This window comes from Emydura macquarii, unplaced genomic scaffold (assembly GCF_026122565.2).
Source record: "Emydura macquarii macquarii isolate MOO-44397 ecotype Brisbane River unplaced genomic scaffold, CSIRO-AGI_Emac_v2 contig_3343, whole genome shotgun sequence".
NCBI classification, from domain to species: Eukaryota; Metazoa; Chordata; order Testudines; family Chelidae; genus Emydura; species Emydura macquarii.
This window is the reverse complement of record NW_027133480.1, coordinates 3,006,450-3,023,548: the sequence shown is the minus strand read 5'-3', so window position 1 is coordinate 3,023,548 and position 17,099 is coordinate 3,006,450. Positions and strand designations below refer to the sequence as shown.

The following is a 17,099-nucleotide window of genomic DNA, read 5'->3' as shown; positions in this document are numbered from 1 at the left end:
ATTTAATAAGGATGGAGTCCTTTATATATAAAACACAAGCTAGATAGTAAAATAAAGATTTTCAAAAACAGGTGCCTACAACTGACCTCTTCGGGAGCTCCTGGGCACTCATAACTTCTGAAAGTCAGGCAGCTGCTTACAGAGTTAAAAAGTTAAATTGAGGCACCCATCTTTCAAAATCTTGACCTACATTTTTATACAAATCCCCAAATTATTGTTTGACAGAGCAGCAATTTGATATCTTTTATAACTGGAATGATACTTTATCAGCAAGTTTATTACTACTACTTATTATTTATATTACCATATCACCTAGGAGCCCTACTCATGGCCCAGGATCCATTGTGCTAGTCACGATACAAACACAGAACAAAATCCAGAACAAAAAGATGGTCCTTGCGCCAAAGCAGCCCACCCATAAGCATCCTTAATGAATATCTGGCACATAATTACACTGCAGTAGAGATGTTCAAGTTTCACAACTGGCATGACTATTGATTCACAGCACACCCAACGAGCATGTAATCAGCTACTTCCATTTACTCTCATTATTAATAATATAGAGATCCATTGCCATGAGTTAAGAGAGAGGCAAAAGGCAGGCTAAACAGAAATCCCAATGTGAGACAATAAATACAACAAGAGGGCAACAGTCATCAACCTGAGGTAGCTGAAGGACTCAGAAAAAGAACTGTAGCCCTGGGCCTCAGTCTGCAGTGAATGCATAACCCACAGCTTAATAAATTTGGCCACCCCTCAACTATAGCAACATTATGTACATGGGTCTTATTAAACCAACTTGTCGTTCACTATAATAAATAATTTTCTGCACATTATTTTCATTAGCAGAACTGTTAAATATTCTATTAAAATAAGTACTGTTTTTATTAATGACTAATTTTTACATCAAAATAATATACTGCTTTTTATGATAAACCCATTATAGAGTAGATGTCTAGTATTACAACAAATTTTAGAATGCATCCAGTACAAATTGTCTGATTAAAGTAAACTTTGGTTCATAAGCTGATACTATCACAGAATTTTACTGAATTTGAAAATCAGACAGACATACTACCCAAGACAATCATATATAATAGCTATATCAAGTGAATGCTATCAAAATCAAAGTAAATCCTCCTTATATTATTAAAATAGCAATTGTTAACATATGGAAAATGCTTAGCCACAAGACGACATCCTGGAGAGCTCAGAGTATCTCAACTGCCAATGACTTTAAAGGAAAATCAGTGGGAGTTGCAGGCAATCAAATAGCTTGCACATCCAAACCGTAATTTGAAAACAAACAGCATGTCAGTATCAGAACCAGGATTAGAACCCAGTTCTAAACTGCCTGACATACAAGACCACAGCATCTCCCAACCAAGTCAATTTCCCACCCATGGCCCTCTTGCTTAAGGCAAATCTGGCACTTGATTTATTTACTGGCTCTTTCATTTGTTGACTTCAGAAGATGTGTAGGAAAGAAGGAAGAGGGTAGCAAGGCTAACAGGAGAGGGAAAGGAAACAGAGGAAAAAAGACATGTTGTACAGCATCTAGCACAAAGGGGCTCCTAAGTGCTACAATAATAAATAAATAAATAATAGCAATAAAAGAAAGAAAATGAACCTCATTCCCACACTAAAAGCAGTGCCTTTGATCAGTTACAGGCCAGAAACAATCTCTCCATTACAGCTGATTCAGGCATCAGGAACTGACATGTGCAACAGGAAAAGACTGAAGTACTCACAGTCTTGCGATGATCTGTGACGGAACGTAAACCTTAAATGACTGCGGTTCACATCTTCAATAGGAATTGCAACCTTCACAAATTAAAACAGGAGAGAGAAATAAGAACCAAGACTTCATATAGTTTTCACCAACACCAGACTTTCACAAAGGCTCTTCAAATGTATTTTTTGCATTTTTAGAAATGCAGTAAGTAATGTAATTTTAGCTTTCTTGTTTCTAATAACTTGGTTGGCTCTTTCCAAAAGAGGTATTTAAGGACCAGCATCACTCTTCCATAGAAGGTCTTTAAAGGACCCAGCTCCCATGGAAGAAATCTCCATTCCCTCAGCCAGTAGCAGGTTGGGAAAGAGCCAAGCCTACTAGAGTTCCCCATCCCATGACCTTACAGGACTAGCAGGCAAGCTATACAAGGGATACAAAAATTCAGGAGCCCTCACACCCCCATCACCTCAAGCAGCCCCTTCTGCACTATTCTTCTGGGCTGGAATCCTTACAAAGGCCCCTGTAGAGCACTTCAGCTCTATGGGCAGCAGCACATCTTCACAGCATCAACAACAGACAGTCAGTATTCTTTGCCACTGAGATGTTGTTGGCTCTTCTCACCTCAATTAATAAGACTCCTGACACTTACACCATAAACTACATAATGCTCTAGACCAGTTTCTGCCTCTGATCCAGGTGGTTACTATTGCTGCTGTCAACAACTGTCATTACTGTCAATTCAGTTGAACTGATTTGATCACATCATACCATCTGTACTGGTAACCCTTTTCTTGACCTCACCCTTCCCCCCCACCTTCACTCTCACACTGTCATTTTTTCTCCACTATCTAATGATCCAGTGTACACTAACCTGTTTGTTATTAATTATTATTATTATTATTAACACACCCTCAGCCACCTCATTTGTACAGACACAAAGTTACATCGTTAAAAAAACTGCGAGAGTTCTGTGGCACCATAAAGATTAACAAATTTATTTGGGCATAAGCTTTTTGTCAGGTTTCTGCCCATGAAAGCTTATGCCCAAATACGTTTTAGTCTTTACGGTGCCACAAAACTCTCGCTGTTTTGCTAAAAACAAACTAATACGGCTACCCCTTTGGAATTCATCATTAAAAAACTTCAGCTTACAAATAGTTCAAGTGAGTCATCCCAAGATACACAAACCTAACCAACCATATGAACTTATGACTGTCTTCCATTCCCTTACTCCCATACCTGCATTTTTTCCCCTGGAAAGGGCCCCACACACCCCTAGGGTGATGCATTAAATAATAATAATAATCTTTAAACAAAATTACAACTCTATATATTTCTCCCCTCAGTATTTAATTAGGAGTATTCCTATTTCCTCAAGTATATTTTAATTGGGATTGCATGTTGGTGATCTACAAGTCTGAAATTAATTCTGCTTCACCACAACAGATAGGTTTTAGTGGGTACATCTATACTGTACACAAAAAAATCCCTGCAGCAGCGAGTCCCTGAGCCCAGGTCATCTGACTGGGGCTCACGCTACAGGTCTAAAAATAGTTACTGCTCAGGCTGGAGCCCAGACTCTGAACCCAACAGGACAGGAAGCATCTCAGAACCTTGGCTCTTGCCCGAGCAGGAACATCTACACTGCTATTTTTAGCCCTGTAGCCCAAGACTGACAAGCCCAAGTCACTTGACCTGGGCTCTGAGACTCGTTGCTGCAGAAGTTTTTTTTTGCAGCATAGATGCACCCTCAGTTCCCACAGCAACTAACTCCTGTCTGCAACTGTAATGACTAGAGCCTTCCTTTTTGGAAAGAATATCAAGAATGAAAAATAATTAGCCAAGTCTCCTTTCAATTAACATTATTTCCAGCTCTAACAGCCAATAAATGTATTTCAGAAAGGCTACCCTCAGTCTCATTTGTAATATTAAATCTTTGGCACCTAGTTTGGGAACTTGTTACTATAATGCTAATTTAGCATCATTAGCATAGTGCATCAGTAAACTCAGCATCCCAATATACTAATGAGTAAGTCACTACAATATGTTTACCATGATTTTTTTGTACTATTGTTTACAAAAGAAAGTTATCGCAAACTGACGTTGGAATATCTGTCAAAATCTATTTTGACCAAAAGGATGAAGACTAATTACATTATATTCAATGACAATGTTCCTTAGCAACCTGGAAGGGCTTTTGCTTAGCTGATTCTTTTATCCTGCCTACAATTGACCACATTAATTCCCTTAATTTTGTTTTTAAAGATTTTTTTATTAAAATCTGTTCTATTTTATTTTAAAATTAATTTTCCTCATTTTTAATGAGGGTTATTTTATCATCCTCTATACCTTGACTGTCTCAAACCAGCGAGGCTGTTTCACTTGGTAATATATCACTGACTTGTACTCCGAGATGGCTTCATCACCAGCACCAGGAAAAATCACACTCTTGAAAGACAAGGAATAAAAACATTTACCCACACACATACACATCTAACACAGAACAAAATAATCAGCATTTCCATTCAGTAGTGAAAGAGAGGATCTAACAGGTAGGTTGGAATAAAAAAGGTCTTGTGCTCTGCATCATTAGTTGATTTCGATCAAACCGCATGCAACACCACCACAATATTTATCCACTTGTCATAAATGACAAACTGAAGTCTTTATTCTTTGGTGTAAGAAAAAACAGTATTCATGTGAATTTTTTTAAAGAATGCCTGCCAAAAAAAAGCCTTCTGATTTTGACAAATACTCAAGATGATGTTGGAAAAACTTGGACAAATATACTGAAGTATTTCAGAGATTACATTTCCAATAAAAATACCTCCAATCTTTTGCCATCTTCATCATAAACAGATACTGTAACTTCTACATTCTTTGCTGTTGTTTTGCTGCCTTTGTCAAAATCTCCTTGAACTAATGTTACATAGATATCATTGCGAACATCACCTGGTAGAAGGAAAAAAACATTAAACTCATAATGTTCATAGTAATTTTCACAATACGAAGTTCTGCATGAAATAATGTAGCATAAAACCATAAGAAAAACTTTAAGGGAACATTTGTTAGGCAAAAGAATCTACATCCTTAAATTTTAAACGCACAGCATTGAAGAGTACACTGACTAATGTCTTACAACATCTTCACCTACCAGTCATAGTGAAGGCAATATATTAACAAAGCATGTCCAGTGGTGGTGTTAATGGAACATGTGTATTTAGTTATGTTTGGATTGAGGTTGAGAAAACATAACCCCCAAATCTTTGTTAGCACGTTATTGAAAACCCCAATCTACCACAGCAGTGGAGGTGAGAGTGATGCAAGAAACTAAACAGAACAGAAAATAAATCCAATAATTGTAGTTTTTAAAATGGCATATTATCACACTGTGAAATATGTCAACATGCTTTTCTTACCTTGGTTTTCCCTTTTAACTCAGTTTGTGTGGACTAGAAAGGCAGAACTGCTATTTTGTTACAAATCACACAAGTGACGTGATAATTTTTTTTAGATGTTTTTTAATTTAAATTTTCCATGGATGAAGTTGTGTTTAATTGCATGCCATCTTTGGTACACTGTGTTAAAAATATTCTTATTAAAAAGGTATGAAAATGAAATAAGGGAAACACACATTCATAGAGACAGGTAACTCTGGCTGACTGCCTGAGACTCAGTCTATCTATCACGATCACAACAGGTATGGTCAACTGAGGCACTTAAGATATATAGCCTTATCTACAAATATCTGAAAGCTATTGACAGCAATGACTCAGTGGAGGGCCCTGGATTCTGAAATTCTCTTTCAAGATGTCCAGTAGAACCTGGAGCCTGTAGATTTTAAGGGGACAGTACAAGCTAAATCTTTTCCTCAGTCATTTGCTTGAGAAAGGGCAGGGACAGTCATATTTATTTTAGGGAGTGTTCTTTTGTCTTCGTAAATAACAGCAACTATCTGTTTTCAGAATTTTCTAAACATGCCCCAAGACACATGAAAAGGAAATCTTTTATAAAACAAAACAGTAAAGTTTAATTTCAAATACATTTCTTTTCAAATTTTTGCAGTTTGTGCAGCAGCTGTGCACAATTACTGAGACTTTTTTTGGTATCCTTATTAAATGTGATGGGACTTTCTGGTAAAATGATCTTTACAATGGATGCTTTTTCTCAAATTGGTCCTTTTTTAAAACTTTCAGATATACAGACACAGTTCACAAGAAATAAAACGAACATTTGGTACCTATAATAGTCACCCTAATCTTGTGAATACAGTTACCTATTATTGTATGCAAGTATATGAACTAAACATATAATCGTTCATTTGTACATGTAGTTTAAGCTGCCACTTTTGAAACTGTATCCATTGCTTCACAGATTCATTGGTCAAAGTAGTAGTCACCAACACTCAGGTATATGTGATTTGAAACTAAAACTAGATGCTCTACTAACTGAGCACAGCTACTCCATAATGTGACATTTTTTCAGGCAGGAAGTACTTAATATAAACTGAAAAATAATTTTAAGTGCCAAATTACTAGTTATTTTTATTTATTTGATTCAGATGGTTATATTCTACTATCTGTGGTAATGTATCAGTTTACTGCCCTAAAAAGCATGAACCAATTTTGCTATTAGTACTCCGATTCAATTATTGACACTTACCAGGCATAATAATCTCAGGAAACCCCATTTTCCGAGCCACTGCCGTGGACCTATCCACCAAATGAGGAAACTCTTTCCTAATCTGATGAATATCTCCTGGAAGAAGTTTCAAAGTCACCCATAAGCCTGAAGCATAAAATGTAATTATTAGACATATTTTTTCAATTTTGTAAACAAAAAAATGAGTCTTATAAACTTCAAAAGACAATGTACACAAAAGTAACTAATCCTTGCCCCAAAACATTTACATTTTGCAACACTAGACTGGAAATAATTATTTAAGAAAAACTGAAACAAGAAAACTACCCCACCTAGAAAAGAATGCACTGGGTACATCGGATTAGAAAAGATTTTAAGACAAACAATACAAAACGAACAGAGAAGCTGGAAATCCAGTGAGAGAAAATGTTGGGGGCATAATGGATGTAGGTTCATGTAGTCTACACAAAACCTTATAGGTGATTCCTAAAGTAGGAGATAGCATTTTAGACTATAATTCCACAACTGCGTTTACAAGGGCAGGTGGATCACTGTGCAAGGCCCAAGCATAACCTTTTCGGGCCCCGTACAAACTTGTAACATGGGCCCCCTCCCACACACATAACCATGGGGGTTGCAGCCTGGGCCAGGCCCCCCATGGCCTCCGGGCCCCGGTAAAGTGTACCCTTCACACACACACACCCCCCATGTGGGGACCCTGCCCCTGTGCCCACATATAGTCAATGGGGTTCTGCGTAGGTACAACTCTGCCTTCTCTCACACTTGCAGGCACACATAGTTGCAGAATCAGAGCCCTAGTTTATTTTTTCTCTGGGGGGGTGTAATGCAGTTTGTTGTATATTGCATGTTAATAGATGGCAATGATAGGAAGGAATTTCCTCTTTCCACAGAAGATATATTTCAGTAAGCATGATGGCTGATAATGAGTTTTTGCTGAGATTGGGTAGGATAGGATTATCTTTTTCAAGTTTAAGAAAATAGAATTTGGGCAAGGTTTAATAGTGAATCTAACGGCTTCAGTAAAACAAAACTGAAGTCCAGCATAGGAACAGTTTTTGCAGAACCACACAATGTGAGTATGGATTGGTAGGAAGATGTTGGAATCTTCAGTGCTTAATTGGGCTCAGTGAAGTTTGCGCTGTGGAGCTGCTAGGAAGTCTATAAATAAATAAATTTTAAATAAATTCTGCACTGAACAAGATAAAATAGGATGTCAAAGAGTATTCCACCTGTCCTCAATAATTTGAGAGCTAGTTCTTCTCAGGCTTGAATTCAAAAGAGGTCTTATGGAAAATGGTTATTAAGCTATCAATAGCACTGGTCTGCAACTTATGCCTGCCCTTTCATTTTTCATGAATCTTCCAAACAAGACAGTAAAGGGTTTTATTCTTTTCATAGGAAAAGTGCAAGGGGTAGCATTATTTAGAATAGATTCATAGAATAGATGCCAGGAGGAGGACTGGAGACTCTGGATGCAGTTTAATTAGGTGGCAACTTCAGTCCTAAATGTCTGGAAGTACCCAACAGGTAAGATTGTACAGTTCAGATAAGTCTATAACCATTTACATACATTGAGGGGGCTTCTGTCAGCCCACCCCTTTACTCAGCCCAGTCGCAACCCACTTCTGAGACCTCAACATACCTCCCCCCACCACTGAATGAGAGTTAAGGGGGACCATATGAAGGGGAACAGGGATTTACTCCCTGCTATAATAGTCACAGAAAACCCAAACAGCCCCCGTTTCCACTCCTTTAAAGAATATTTATTTTAAATACTTTCCCAATCCATTTGATCTGGTCACCGCATCCATTCCCTAATGAGTACATGCACTGCACATCCGCCACAAGCTAACAATGAGTTGCATCATCATAGCTTTTCACCCCTTTCATTTTTTGCCCCCACTCAGGTCACAGCCAACTGTGGAGAAGGCAAAACCCCACTTTACCTTGGCCAATCTGGCCATCAAAGAAAAATTCCTTCCCAGCCACCCAAGAAAAAAGTAACTGCCCTAATGCCCACAGCGGATCATGACAAAACCTGGTATTTCAACTACTTCTCTGGGGTGCTCCTCAGCCTGGTCCAGATTTAAAAATAAAGGGGGCGGGGGCTTTTACTGTACATGTGGGCATAAATCGCCTCACCCCCACTCTCCACCAGTCACCTGGCGGTCATTGCAATGAAGTATAAGAGTAAAATAATTACAAAGGTAATTATACAAATGAAAGAAAAAGGAACAATACAATAAAACTGTGTATCTATATAAAAAATGAATGCTTAATATTTATACCAGGATAATAACACAATCAGCAGCTTATGCACTCACAGCAACTACTCTCCATCCAGTATTTTTTTGTTTTTACAGATGAAGAATCTGAAAGTAAATCTAAGAAAGTTACAATTTAGTAACTTGTATTATACACCTCCCCACAAATATTGGCTGGAGTGGCTGTTCAAAATAGCAGAAGACTTCTTAAACAAAACCATTCTCCTCTTTATATTGCTACTGAATAAAAAAAGCTGCAATTCTGTTATCCACATTTCTCTCATATTTAATGTATACAAGTAATCAACTTGTATTTTCTTTAAACTCTTTGCTCAGACACATTTTATAAATAAAAGAAAACACATTCAAGAAAAGATTGGTAAATTGACTTTCTGCATTTACTAACACAGTGATGAGTTAATCCAAGACCAAAAAAAAGAACAAATCAAGTATATAGTAATAGGGATGGAATGCATTTAAATTTTTTAACTAGTATATATATTTCATGTTTATATTCACATCAGCAGAGGATACACTGACTTATAAACAGTGATCTGTTCAACCTACCGATAGTAATTGACAGTGTTTATTTTGTAGCACTCCTTACCAACTCAAAACACAAATTGGTATCAACTCTGAAGAGACTAATCGCCTTGCTGTATTGACAGCAGACCAACTGCTTACAGTTGTTAAAAGGAAACAATGAGAAAAATGGAAAGGAGGAGAACACTTCCTCTCCCCTCCCCTTCGTCCCACAAACTGATGGACCCAGGGGATACCAGAATTCAAAGGCAAGAAAGCCAGCTCTTGAGTCATTGCTTTGAATACACAAACATATAAGTGTGGATAAGGGAAAAATAGAGATGCATGTACAAGTGGCCAAGCACTGCATAAGAAGGACAGAAGACAATCTGTAAAATAACAATACTCCCAAAAAAAGGAAGCGGTAGAAAGAGAGAGAGAGAGGAGGAACCAGGAGGGGAAAAACCAGGACAAGTGTATTTTCTGGTACCAAACAATAGCAAACAAACAAACAAACTAATACTATGTATCCTCCAGTCCAAATTAAAATAGTTAGATGGTGTGAAGCAAGCAAGAATATATTTTATATGCCAGTTTAATTAAAGAACAGTACCTACCCTGACCCTTGTGGTTAACTTCTTTAGCAGCAATCACTTTGTTTATAACAGTCTGAAGGAAATCATTCTCCCCTGCCACCCTGGGTGAAAAACGGGATGATATGTTCAGCTGCTTGTGTCGAATGGCGTCATCCAATGCTAGCCTGGAGGATGCACATGACGACCAACACCAGGAAACAAAGGGTCACAGAAAACCAGAAGCCACAGTAACAAGGGAACACAAAAGATCATATCATAGTTGTGACGAAGAGTATTTATTAGTCAATGCAAGACAAAGGACAGGAAAGGTAACAAGAAAGATAGGGAGATCATTAATCAAGAAAATGCTGACCTACTAAAGAGAAGTAAAGCAATACCATGTTACCCTTCCCAACAGGAACATGCATGTATCAGGTCCCAATCCCACTTCCAATAAATAGGGTGTATAGTAGTAAAGAAGAACACTGATCTCCTGAGAGATCCATGTTAAATACTGAAATCCAGCCAGGATTATTTTGCAAATATGTACAGTATATTAACCCTGTGCAACCTTCAGGATAACTTCTACAACTGAATATAGTAAGTGATAGTGTATATGGTTTGATGGGAATTTACAGAAGAAAAAGTTTTTAAATTTAACAGAAATGGCTTAGTGCAAGAAAAGCAGATAATCCATCATTTTGTTATACTAAGTAAACAAATGAAAATGTGAAAATTAGAAATGAAATGCAACATTTACAAATGTCATTTAAGTATCGACACCAGTCTTGCCAAGTGCTTCTGACAGCTGTTGTGTTGGTGGCCAGTGAATGAATACAAACAAACATACATATGAAAACAGAACTGCATGTAGCACAACAAAAGCACAGCATGAAATGAGTAAGAAAATATGCCTCTTATACACCGTTTTTAAGTCAACATTGGAAATCATGACGCAGCTATTCATTGTGTATTTGCACATTACTCATATTCTTGGTATAGACTTGGTATGAAGAATTTAGTGCAGGAAAAAAACCAAAACAAAAACATATTGCACACCCTTTTCAAAAGTTGTTTTTTAAATAGACCATAAATTAGTTTTAATGAAGCAAAAAGCTAAATATTCCATTAGCATCCACCTTCTTGATCCACAAAGATACATTTTCTGTGCATACTTCCACACTCACTAAAATGAAAGCTTGTCATTGTTTAAATACAATAAACAAACAAATCTCACAAAAAACACTCTTCTTTAAAAGCTTCTGTTTTCCCTGAACAATAGAACTGTGTTACTGTTCTACAGATTATTATGTCTTACACACAAATTCTATTGCTGTCATGAAATACAAACATGAAGTGGCTAGACTGGAGCCATTCGGCACATAGTACTAGTCTGCTAGTCACCCGATTTCTTTCTACAGATTCTGCAATCTCAAATTTTCTGTTAAAATCCCTGAACATCCTTGCTAAATCTTGTAGTTTTTAATTAGGCCTAGTTTCCAAACTGAAGTTATTTGATGTTATATTATTTCAGTCTATTGCTCTCTAGATTTATTAAAAGAAAAAAAAAAATCTAGGAGTACATTAAGTCATAAGGAAACTCAGTTATGTAACAATTTGTACTGCTTTGAATAGAATGTGGTCTACATTTCTTACAATGGTAAAGCCGAGACAAGGTTGGAAAGGCAATTTTTTTTATTGGACAAACTTGTCTCTCTCACCAACAGAAAATGGTCCAATAAAAGATATAACCTCACCCACCTTGTCACTCTAATATCCTGGGACCCACACAACCACAACAACCCTGCACTCAACTATGGTAAAGCTGAGCATTCACATTTTAATGGACATATACTTTATTTATCCCCACACTCCATCCTCATTTTCTGATACTAAAAGATGGGATTTTAAAGATTCCCATGCATTTTATTCCTTTGTTAATAGTATGCACACACTTCTAAAAATGACAATTTTTCTTTAAAAAGGAAGAAAACCTACACACATATAAACACATAGATACAAACATTCAGAGTCTAAATTATTCAACCCACAAAAACAAAAAGAAATTCAGAGTAAAATTTAAGTCTGACCTTTGACATTACATTTCAGTGCTTTCTTTTAATCTTAAAAATATCTGATAACACTGAGCCAAGTTTCACATGGCATAGTGGCTCTTTTTGTTTCACTTTCTCCTTTAAAAACTTTGTGTTTTGTTTTTAGAGAATTTAGTACTTATGAAATCTGCCAAACTGAGGGTCTAGTAGATCTTGAGCTCCTGTTTATCCCTAAAACAACATCCACAGCACAGCAGTACAATCTTCCCCTCACCACCACACCAAACTCCTTAAAAGAGCTGGGAAACTAGTTATAGATATGAGGAGTTATTCTGGTTCCCATGCCTATTAATTCTTTGGTTTCCCTGTCTTAAATTATCTGCCAATTAGTGCAGTTACAGTGGTGATTTAGTGACATGGCTATTTGTCAACAGAAGACAGTCAACTTATTTCATCCAGGACACTCAACATCCCTCAGACGGTAATAACTTTTGGTCATTACCAACCCTGACTAGATTGGAACCAGTAACAAAGGAAAGAAGCTTATAATGTCTATCTCAAAAACCCTGGGCTCATCTAGTTAATTCCAGGCTTCTTAAAACAAAAACAAAAAATGGAAAAGACGTTTGAAATTGAAGCTAAAAAAGCACTTAGAAATGGAAGAATTTTTTTTTTTTTTTGCATAACTATTCATTCCAAATAAATAAGTGAAGAATTAAGAAGAGGAAAAAATTGGTTTAAGACCTCGTGTGAAATTCCAATTTGTAGCAAGTTAACAAACTTCAAAATATCTACACAATATTAATGGACTAAGATCAATTTCAGAAGTTGACACTGAAAAGTGTTTTACATTGAATCCTCTTTAAGACACCTCTGACAAGGTTTTAAATTATTCCGTACTTACGGCTGAAATGGTATAAAGTGTTGTTTGTCCTCATCATCAACTTTCCCATTAATTATGTCAGTAACATCCATTACTGAAATAAAAAACAAAGTGACTGCATTAAATTGATCAACAAATAGGGGGTGGGGGAACCAAAAATAATGTACTATAGTCCCTTCATCTCTAATAAAAGAAATTAACAACAGCATAAAGCCAGTATAGTTCTATGGCAGAATAGTCTCATGTTTCAAATACAGACTGAACTTTCACATCAGTGAAAGAAATGGAATCCTCTGAAGCTACTATTAGATGTGGATACAAACCTTTGTTTACCATATCTACTATCATATGACATTACTTTAAACTTTTGCTTACATGAACAACCCACAAGCTTATTGTTGCATGTGCCTCCGGGATCTAGATCTAAATCTCAATACAATCACCACTTTATCAACCCTGGGACTGATGAAGAAAACTATTACTGAAGTTATTTCTTCATTTGAGAGAGAGAGCGAGATAATATGTTAGTCTTCAAATCTATATTTAATTTTCAATAGCCATGAGATATGGCATAGTCAAGTGCCAGGACGAATGGAGGTAGGAAAGGTCACATACAGTCTTTGAAATAATTCACCTCTGGATTCTTCTATGATAGTGTTTAGATAATATTTTGTGAATATATAGAAAAAATCATGTCACTGATTTACAACCGAGTTCTGTTGTTGGTAAATCATGTCACTGACATTACATGGGTTAGTAATACTATCATATGCTCCTTGAACAGTACTATAAATGCAAGATGGTGCCCACCAAAGTTGTTCTTCGTCATGTCAAACAAAAGTTACATAGCCTTTATATCAAGATACTGTTTCATTTTTATAGGAATTAGGAGATCATTGGCATGATACTGGGGAACAGAGCCATTCAGACACAACCAGCCATGAAATTTCACCCTTGAAACGAACATGAACGCACAGAGCAGTCATTGTCTTCGGATTCTGTGAACAGGAACAAGGCAATGTACCAACCAATGTGCATTATTACCACCGCTCTCTGCTCGGAAGTTCATACGTACTCAGGTTTTTGTGATTATTATGTTGCTCTGTAGTGGCTGGACCACAAAGAGGATATACATTTACTTTAATTTGAAAGGGCAAAAATTCTATATTAGTCTAAATGAACATGAGAAAATATTGTAGGTCTGAACATTTCTCTTACTTTGCTGTAAACTGCTGTACTGTATTTAAGTGTACAACAGGAAAAAGGTAGAGCTCTAATTTGAATTCCAACAACATTCCAGATATCGTTACCTCAGCATTTGAAGTATTCCTTTTACTATAGAGAATAGGTAGGAAGCAGTAAGGGTTTTTGCAGGCTTTTCTATATAGGGAAGAGGATGCCACTAGCTACTGTGGACTAAGCTAGCTGCCCAAGAGCACTCTTACGGCACCCCTAAGGTGCTGTACACTATTATACACAAAGGCACTCTTAATGCACAGAAAATGCATCCACACAAGGAGTTAGCACAGAGTAGCTAGTGTGCTTTAAATTCATACCCTAGCTTACTGCGCACTAACTTCCCCATGTAGACAAGCCCTTAGTTATTAAAAGCCACTGGATTTTTTTTTTTTTTAAATGTGACCTCCCTGGGTTTGCTTCAATGTCAATAAGAACCCATTAAAAATAAAACCTAAATTAATCAAGCCTTAAATCCTTTCACCGGATATGCCATGTGAGCTAGAAGCCTATTTATTACTTAATAATTACTTAAATATTAACTTAACATACATCATTCTTCCACAACTACATGTGTTAATAAAAAAAATGCCTTCCTCTTGCATGTATTTCTATTAAGGCAAAGAAATTTGTTTCTGAAGGTAATAAAGGGTCACAGCAATATGACATAGGATAAGTTTATGTAACTATATATTGAACAATTAAGTTATTTATATTTTTCACTTTATTTGAGCAATTTTATCATGTGGTCTCTTTGACCTTCCACCTCTGCACACCTGACCCTTAATAATTCTGAGTACCCAGTATTTATTCATAAGCAACTAATATTCCTGAATGGCTTCAGAACTTCTAGCTAAGACAGTGCTTTGAGGTTACAAACATTTAAAAGGTAGTATATTCCACAAAGGGGAGAATGAATCTAGTTTAAACAGTAAACTATAGTGCACTTGCATATTTTCATTTAGGTTTTAAATACCAGATACCCTATACACAGAATCCTATAGAATCATAGAAATATAGAGCTGGAAGGGCCTCAAAAAGTCATCAAGTCCAGCCCCCTACATTGAGACAGGAGCATGTAAAACTAGACCATCCCTGTCAGGTGTTTGTCCAACGTATTTTTATAACCTTCCAAAGATGGGGATTATACAACCTCCCTTGGAAGTTTATTCCAGCGCTTAACTATCCTTATATTTAGAGAGATTCTTCTAATATCTAACTTTAATCTTCCCTGCTACAAATGAAATTACTTCTTGTCCTACCTTCAGTGGACATGGATAACTCTTTTCTAATAGCTCTTAACATATTTGACTTATCAGGTCTTCCCTTGAGTCTTCTTTTCTTAAGACTAAACATGTCCAGTTTTTTAAATCCTTCTCTTATAGGTCAGGTTTTCTAAACCTGTTACCATTTTTGTAGCGTTCCTCTGCACTCTCCCAACTGGTCCACATCCTAAAGTGTGGCACCCAGAACTGGACACTGTACTCCAGCGGAGCCTCACCAGAGCCTTACATACAACACTCCTGTTTATACTGCCCACAATAATATTAGCCTTTTTCACAACTGCTTCATATTGTTGACTCATATTCAATTTGTGATCCACCATATATCCCCCAGATCCTTTTCAATAGTACTATCACCGAGCCAATTATTTCTCATTTTGTAGTTGGGCATTTGATTTTTTCCTTCCTAAGTGAAATTACATCAAGTGTAACATGTATATTTAAAATACACACAAAAGGCTTAGTAGCTTGTTTTCTACTCCTTAGCAAAAAGCTGACAAGAACATGAAACAAATATTCAATATTAAAAGCAGCTCTTATGTATAGTGAATTCTGCCTATGTAAAAACTAGAGAGAATAGATTACCTGCTACTCCAAAAGGTCGCCGTAGCCCAGAGGTTAGTTTTCTTGTGTTGTTGTCCCTTAGTTCCATTCTGCCTACTCTTACAATCTGACAGACAAAACTGATTTTCTCTCTTTTCAGGTCTTTGCTGCCGAGGTCCTAGAAATATTAATTTCATACATTATAAGAATCCTATTCATTTCAGGTTCTGTACCAGCTTATAGCATTAGAGGAAGTTACTCTCACAAAAGAATTTTCAGATGATAATTAAGCAATTAATTTACACAGAAGTCAAGGAGTCCATCTTCTTTTTTTTTTTTTTTTTTTTTATAAACAGTTTAAATCTTTTTCACAATTGTCAACTTGGCCTTTACCCACAGGAATCACAGTTAATCAGAAATCGCACTGACATCATTAACAAGGAGTTATTTATAAGTTCCTCCAGGACCCAAATTCAAGTCTACAGAAGTAGTCTACAACCCATTAAACTCTTTACAATTTACAAAATAGGAAACAAAGTACTTTAAACACTGCAAAAACAACAGCACACTTACCGTGAATACGGCTCGAAGATTATGTAATCTGTCTATGTCTTTAGGCAGCCCAGAACTTGACCATCTAACTAGATAGTTTTCACTGTAAGAATAAGGGTTTTTTTTAAAAATATTTTTAGATATATGTATTAATCTAATTTTGTAAAATCTCAACTAAGTTCACATGAAACAACCTAATTAACAGCAATAAAAAGTGAGGTTCTAGTAAGTGAATTGATTATACTAAACAGTACCTTCTTACCAAATAGTTTGCTCCTTGTGTATAAATGTTATCATTTCTGTCATTTTACCACCTAAATTATGTTTTGGGTTTTCTTGTTATTTTGGTGGAAAGGGGAGAGGGAGGGTTAGTTTAGTTTTGGTTAGGGTTTTTTACTCCTATTAATACAAGAGTGACAATGCAGCTCTGGAAAAGTGAGCTGGATTTTCATTTAGTTCATGAAGCAGGAGGAGAATTAACTGAGTTCTGTTGTTGGTAAAGCATGAGCCAAAAGAACACAGCATAAGTTTCAGTTCTCTGATTGTGTTTGCATGGCAGGCAGTTTGATCAAACAAAAACAAAACTCTCATTTCCAGATCTAATCTGTTTCATGAGACACAAATATGGAACCACATAATAGCATTTTTAAAGTCATTTTTTAGAGTAGAACCATACTTCAAAGTCCAAACCAAAAATGTATCAACAATAACTTTAAGATGCCTACAGAAATCATTTTCTAATTCATATAGCCACCTATGTATACTAATGATGAAGTTTTATGGGTGCCAA

At 36.4% G+C, this 17,099-nt stretch overlaps 1 protein-coding gene across 4 annotated transcripts in view; it reads right to left on the bottom strand.

Annotated features, from left to right (window-relative positions):
* DOCK1 (dedicator of cytokinesis 1) overlaps positions 1-17,099 on the bottom strand; it is a 525,973-nt gene that overhangs the window by 433,849 nt on the left and 75,025 nt on the right. For 3 of the 4 annotated variants that reach the window (XM_067533435.1, XM_067533436.1, XM_067533438.1), the window contains exons 9-16: positions 16,331-16,412; positions 15,800-15,935; positions 12,717-12,789; positions 9,801-9,943; positions 6,398-6,523; positions 4,563-4,687; positions 4,085-4,183; positions 1,752-1,824 (exon numbers count right to left, since the gene is read on the bottom strand). In XM_067533435.1, the coding sequence (XP_067389536.1) occupies positions 1,752-1,824; positions 4,085-4,183; positions 4,563-4,687; positions 6,398-6,523; positions 9,801-9,943; positions 12,717-12,789; positions 15,800-15,935; positions 16,331-16,412 (857 nt within the window). The remainder of the gene's footprint in view (positions 1-1,751; positions 1,825-4,084; positions 4,184-4,562; positions 4,688-6,397; positions 6,524-9,800; positions 9,944-12,716; positions 12,790-15,799; positions 15,936-16,330; positions 16,413-17,099) is intronic. The other variant, XM_067533437.1, reaches the window with a different exon arrangement.